Below are 6395 nucleotides of genomic sequence, written 5' to 3'. Positions count from 1 at the left end.
AATCCCAATCGAAACGACACAAACTTACACAAAATTATAAAAATTATTTACTTCAAAAATATAAAAATACATACATACATATATATATAACAAATGGCATATAAAATTTAAAATACATATGAAAACATTTCATATATTCACATCCACCAATACTAACTAATGTCCAAAAATAAAAATAAAAATAAAAAACATATATTATAATATATGTATAATTTAAAGAACAATGTAATTTTGACAGTAAAAAATAAATAAATGATTTCCAGCATTACACAATAATGTCCCTCATCTAAATCACATAATCATAATCATAATCATAATCATAATCATAATCATGTGCATAAACAGAAAATCATATCATAATGTATTTGTATTGGGAAAAAGACATTCTACCCTTCTAATTTACTCATTTACGCATTGCGATCACGTCTGGAAAACCAGACTTCCCACACAGACAGATATCAATTCTTTGTTCCAATTTCAAACAAGAAATCACGTCTGACACCAGTGGAAAACCAGACTTCTCCAAACAAAAAACCGCTTCCATTCCATTGAACAAAAATGGAACAGCACCTGGTTACAGTTGAAGAACAAAGAAACAAAAAGGGTTAAGCAAAACGCCTTCCTCTATCGTCAGTTTACGGAAATCTGAATTGTTTTGAACTCCATGGCAGGCGGAATCCTGGGCACAGTAACAGTCAAAACCCCATCCACACACGATGCAGAAATGCCCTCGACATTGGCATCCCCAGGCAGCGTGAATTTCCTGGCAAACTTAGGGCTTCTCTTTCTTTCCACTCGCAGATATTTACAGCCCTCCTCATCCTCGACCGCGTCGCGCTTCCGCTTGACTCCCTGGCATTCTATCACCAGCAACGTCTCCTCTTCCACATACACCTTCAAAAAAATAAACCCTCCCTGTCACTAAAATGAAACCCTAATCAAGAAACCCACCCTGCTCACTGGATTTAATTTTCGCCATTTACCTGAATGTCGGACTTGGTAAGGCCCGGAACGTCAGCGCAGAACACATACTCCTTGGGCGTTTCTTCGATGTCCACCGCTACGCCCTTGTTCTCCTCATGGTGATGCCCATCTAACCGCCTGCATTGACTTTTGAGCATCTGCAGCTTACTTTTGAGCATCTGCAGCTTGTCATATAACAGAGGGAGCATCTGCATATCCAGCTTTTCCGGGAAGTGCAGACCACGATCCATGTGACTCTTCTCCATTGACTTTTGACTTTTGAGCATCTGCAGCTTGAACATCTGCATATCCAGCTTTTCCGGGAAGTGCAGACCACGATCCATGTAACTCTTCTCCAGCTTTTCCAGAGCACGATCCAGGTAACTCTTTATCGCTCAAATCTCAATCTGAATTACCAAATTCCATAGAAAATACGTTACACTCAACTAATTTCCCCAAAAAAAACGCCATAAAATTATTCAAACCCTCCTTAAAAGATTCTGCAGACGAAAAATTGCCATAAATTTATTCAAACCCCCTAGCTGCCATTAAAAGACTCTACAGAAGCTTAAACCCTGCAACCAAAAATGTTAAACCCTACTAACCAAAAAGGCAAAACCGTGTATATTAGATTTACCTTCTGAAAAGAATAAAATGGATAACCTTACCCTCTGAAAAGAAAAAGGAAACAGTGTATATTAGATTTACCTTCTGAAAAGAATAAAATGGATAACAGTGTATATTAGACTTACCCTCTGAAAAGAAATAAAATGGATTACAGGCAGTCACAGTGGATGGGTGAGATTCTTTGCAAATCGATTCCAAACACCAAAACTCTAGAAGCCGGACATCGATCAAGCAAATTCAATTGACAGTTCTGATCTCGTCCCTCGTGATATATAGGCACATAGAAACTTCGAGAGGAAAAATTGGAAGAGAGTGGAACGTTCTCGAGCTTTACAATTGGGACGTTTAACTTTTAAGCCATCAATTGAGTTTTGGTTCACCAAAATGTTAAAATTTTAAAAAGTTTTATTATTAAGTTTTTCGGCAATTATAATTTTAAGAAAATTAATTTAAAAATAAAGTTTGGTAAAGATAATTTATGCTTTACATGGCGCTGAACAAAATCCAATTTAGAATACAAACATTTAACTTTTAAGCCATCAATTTAGTTTTGATTCATCAAAATGTTAAAATTCTAAAAAGCAAAGTTTTATTATTAAGTTTTTAGGCAATTATAATTTTAAGAAAAATGATTTAAAAATAGAGTCTGGTAAAATTAATTTAAATGTGTACAATTGTCTTAAAACTGTTTAGTTTGACTAAAAAAATTCAAAGAAAAAAATTAAAGATAAAAGTTTTAGTAAAAATTATTTAAATTGTATAGTTGTCTTAAAAGTGTTTTTGTTTGACTGAACTTGTTTCTTTAAATGTAATGGCCCAAGACCCACAGGGAAAAAACTGGACAAGCACCTACAGCTGGAATAGTTCAATTTAGTTTTGGTTTACCAAATTGTTAAAATTTTAAAAAGGAAAGCTTTATTATTAAGTTTTTCCACAAGTATAATTTTAAGAAAAATAATTTTAAGAATTATTCTGGAAAGGTGTGAGAAACCATGTGATCTCAAATCTCCATGGAAAAGCTACACCATTTTCTGTGTGGGAGACACTAACTAAGCTATTTGAAAATAACAGTGACCATAGAAAATTGGCCCTAAAAGACAAACTTCAAAACATAAGGATTCAAAAGAATGAATATGGAACAACTAGTTGGTTATTCTAGGTGGTGTGATTTTCCTTGAATAACAGTGATGAATCGACCTAGAGACTTCGAGTAGGAGTGAAAGTTTGCCCCTTACGAACAGCTAGTTGGTTATTCTAGGTGGTGTGTTTTTTCTTGAATAAGAGTGATGATTCAACAACTAGTGATGAGTGTCCTCACAACTAGTTTCACAACTGACAAATAAATTATAATAGATTATAGATTTTCTCACCATTTATAAAAAACTTAAATTTGCATAGTGTTTAATTAATCTATTATAAGAAAATAATTTCAAATTGATCAAAACACATTGTGGTAAACTTAAATTTGTAGTGTTTAATTAATCTACTCTAAAAAAATAATTTCAAATTGACCAAAATACTTGGATGCAGCGATATAACAAATGGTTTAGTAAATAGGGTACTTGTTTGGGGTATAAAAGTATAGGAAGAGGCTTTAGAGTCAGTTGGAGAACACACTAGAGTGATGAGTCGTTCAATTTTCTAGAGTGGGGTTTGCTAAGAGAAATCGAATCAATGATCAACAGCTAGTGGCAGTGAGTACATAACAGAGAGGCAGAGTTGGTACTAGTGAGACAACGTAGATCCTGGAGAGGTTGATGCAGACGCAGTTGGGTGTTATGCAGAGGTAGCTACGAGCTGCACAGAGCCAGGAGAGGCCAGTGTGTGTGACTCAGAGGGTCTAATGGCTGACGTAGAAGCTTCAAAAGGTCAGAGAGGTTAGTAGAGATGACACAGGGCCAAAAGGTAGCGTTGGGAGGATTTCGTGGGACAGACTGGGAGCTGGTGAGCTGGGTAGGGTGATGCAGTCCCTATCAGAGTGATGCAGAGCAGTGGAAGATGCAATTGTTGTTGTACGATTGTTCATCTGGTGATTAATCAACCGAAATATCTATCTCCGAGGAGAGGTACTACTGCTAAGGGAATTGTATGTTGGTTGAGCCATTTCTGGCACCTTAGTTGTATTATGAAAACTGTATAATAATAAAACCCTCTGAATAGCTGCACTGATTTTTCCACATTGGGTTTTTCTGGGGACATTGGTCCAAAAGTAACGGTGTCACTTGTGTGCTTGTTTTCTTTTAGTTGATGATCTGTAGATGTTAACACTGTACTTGTGTTTATTTTCAGTGTTTACATGGTAAATAACTTGTTAAGTAATTAAAAACGTAGGAAGCAATAAACCAGATAGTACATGAAGAATTTCTAACGGGTTAAACTTAGAAATTCCAACAAGGTATCAGAGTGTGGTTGCAGATCATAAGAAAATTGTAGGCATTAACCAAGCAGAGCATTTGCAACAGATTCAGTGGTCCCCAGTGACAGAGCTGATCCTTGTAGAAGGCGACAGAGAAAGGAGTGGTGTAGAGGCACTCTGTCATTGTTCTAGGCCAGAGAAAGGCAACGCAGAGGCTAAGGGAGGCAGAATCAATCTCACGCAGAGCCTAGGAGGGTTAACGCAGTTGGCTAGGGGAGTTGATTTGATGGTGTCGAGATTGCGCAGAGTCAAGTGGATTAATCCTTCACTTATTGGGGCATAGGAGGCTGTGGGTAATTTGTGGAGCGAAGCTAGTGCGGTACTATGGTCAGAACAATACCTAAAAGGGCAAGACCAAGGAGGAGGGAGTTGCTGCTGAGACGGTTTTCTAGTGTAGGAATCCAGATCAATGTTATAGTTACACAAATGATCGGAGTGGGGAAACTTGACGTTGGCAGAAGGATTTCCAGGAGGGAAATCGGGACTTAGAGGGAGTCCAAAGGAGAAATTCTAGATGAGAAGTAAAGAGACTCAGGAGGAGTCAAACTGAGAACTTCCAAACAGGAAGAAGAGAGACTCGACAAGAGTCGAACAGAGGACTTCCAGGAGGGAAGTAGAAACACTTGGAAGAGTTGAAAGGAGAGCAGTGAAATGGCCATGAATTAGATGAGAGATCAGGACACGCTAGACATAGAGTCCAACTTTGTAGTCTAGAAGGCCAGGATCTTGTCCGTTCTAGAAAAAATATCGCATCAAAGGTTTCACCTTGAGAACGATGGCTATCTCGGTCGACCTAGTAGTGAATGGTATGTATGATGAGACAATGGCTAAGACAAAGTGAATCATCCTTGATGGGGTCAAGGATCATGTGGTACCACATTTTTTCTTAGAAGGAAATGACAAAGGAGATGTGGGACACTTTGAAGACATTGTACCAGCATACTTCTGTGTAGAGGAATATGCCCTTGGAGAATCACCCAAGGGCATACCAGATGCAGAAGTGAGAGAAGATAGATGTCTTCCTCGATCGGTTGAAGGAGATCCATGACCAGCTAACATCCATAGGTGGCTATGTGTCTCAAAAAAGCTTTCCCTTTACTAAAAATAACATCATAGTCTCTATCCTCCAAATTGCACCCAAGACACCTCTATGTAGCCCTAAAATAATCTTCCCTACCTCGGCCTCCCTTACAACAATTTGGCCCTCCAAAAGACCCATGGTTGTTGCGGCTAAGACCTTCTGTTTGACTGTGGTTAGGGCATCCTATAGATAGCTTAGGATCACCCTTGGGACAGTGTATAAATCTCTTCCCTGACTGCGGTTTGATTTCATTAGGGCAGCGTATAGGTGTCTACAATTAGGGCTCTTTCTTTCACTGCGTCTAGGGTTAGATCTCCTCTCTAGGATTGCAACTAGGGATAAGAAAGGCCTCCTCCATGGTTGCGTTAAAATTCTTCCATGACAAAGGTAAGGGCTCCTTTAGGTCATCCCTTCCGTAGCTTCGTTGGTCTGTCTTCTTTGCTACGGCTAGGGCAACCTCCTTTCCTCCAACGTCTAGGGCTTCCTCTCCTAGATTTCTCTTCCACTAAAAACCCAAAGTGAGTGGAGAGAAATCAAGAGAGGAGCGTGTGCGAAATGACTCTCAAGTCATCTCCTTTTATACTAAAACGTTGAGCACATGTGGGTTTTATTTAGTTGCTGGACGACCTTGACGAATTGTCTTATAACACAAATAAATTCATAACTCCATGAATACTTATCGGAATCAGATGATCTTTAGATCAATCCTACACCTCTCGATGAGAGGGATCCAAGAAAAATATCATCTGCCATAAATAAGATGACACACATGGAGTTTGTCCCTAGTTTCCAATTTTAACACTCCCTCTCAACTAGGGAGAACTCCATCCGCTGATCCATCTGCCAAACTGTACTATCTCTGCCATCAGTGCCCTGCACTGCTCTACTCTGCTCTATTGTGTTCTACTATGCTGAACCATGAAGAAGAAGAATTGCTCGAGAATGTCTCATACCATTCTCTACGGACCCGAATTCAATTCCATATGAAGAAAGTGTGTCATACCACTCTTACTGACCCTAGATCAGTTCCAAGAGAGTGAGTTATGTCACTCTTACTGACCCAAAGTCAGTTCCAATTGATCCTAGATCAATATCAAAAGGGAGTGTCTCAAACCACTCATACTCATCCCAGATCAATTCCATTGATCCTAGATCAATGGAGGTCATCCTAGCATAGGGAGTACAGTAGATACAACGATGCACACATCGATAGTACTACTATGGTCCTAACCCCATTTCCCTACTCATTGGTCAGATGAGAGGTACTTCCCATGAGTCCCAGACTGCATGGGTAGGATGCTTTGACAG

General features: G+C 39.0%; 1 protein-coding gene across 2 annotated transcripts; it reads right to left on the bottom strand.

The window, feature by feature from the left end:
* Positions 1-444: 444 nt before the first annotated feature.
* On the bottom strand, positions 445-1833 carry LOC149176010 (17.4 kDa class III heat shock protein-like). 2 transcript variants are annotated; one of them, XM_089423006.1, is made up of 3 exons: positions 1716-1833; positions 984-1370; positions 445-894 (listed from the first exon to the last, which is right to left on the bottom strand). In XM_089423006.1, exons 2-3 carry the CDS (start codon positions 1305-1307, stop codon positions 631-633), a joined length of 588 nt encoding a protein of 195 aa, XP_089279132.1. In that variant the 5' UTR covers positions 1308-1370; positions 1716-1833; the 3' UTR covers positions 445-630. The 2 variants fall into 2 exon arrangements, with proteins under 2 accessions (XP_089279132.1, XP_089279131.1); XM_089423005.1 differs by lacking the exon at positions 1716-1833 and having other exon boundaries at positions 984-1484.
* Between the last annotated feature and the right edge of the window lie 4562 nt (positions 1834-6395).

The sequence above is a fragment of the Pinus tabuliformis genome, chromosome 4_1 (assembly GCF_031772625.1).
Source record: "Pinus tabuliformis cultivar Carrire ecotype Pingquan chromosome 4_1, CPIR1, whole genome shotgun sequence".
NCBI classification, from domain to species: domain Eukaryota; kingdom Viridiplantae; phylum Streptophyta; class Pinopsida; order Pinales; family Pinaceae; genus Pinus; species Pinus tabuliformis.
Note: the sequence above shows the minus strand (reverse complement) of the source record. Positions and strands in the feature narration are given on the sequence as shown.

Bases quoted from the DNA above. Each gene is read 5' to 3' on its own strand.
- LOC149176010 (XM_089423006.1), bottom strand. From the start codon at position 1,307: ATGGATCGTGGTCTGCACTTCCCGGAAAAGCTGGATATGCAGATGTTC. The intron at 895-983 runs GTAAATGGCGAA...ATTTTTTTGAAG, and splicing joins TTACCAAGTCCGACATTCAG to GTGTATGTGGAAGAGGAGAC.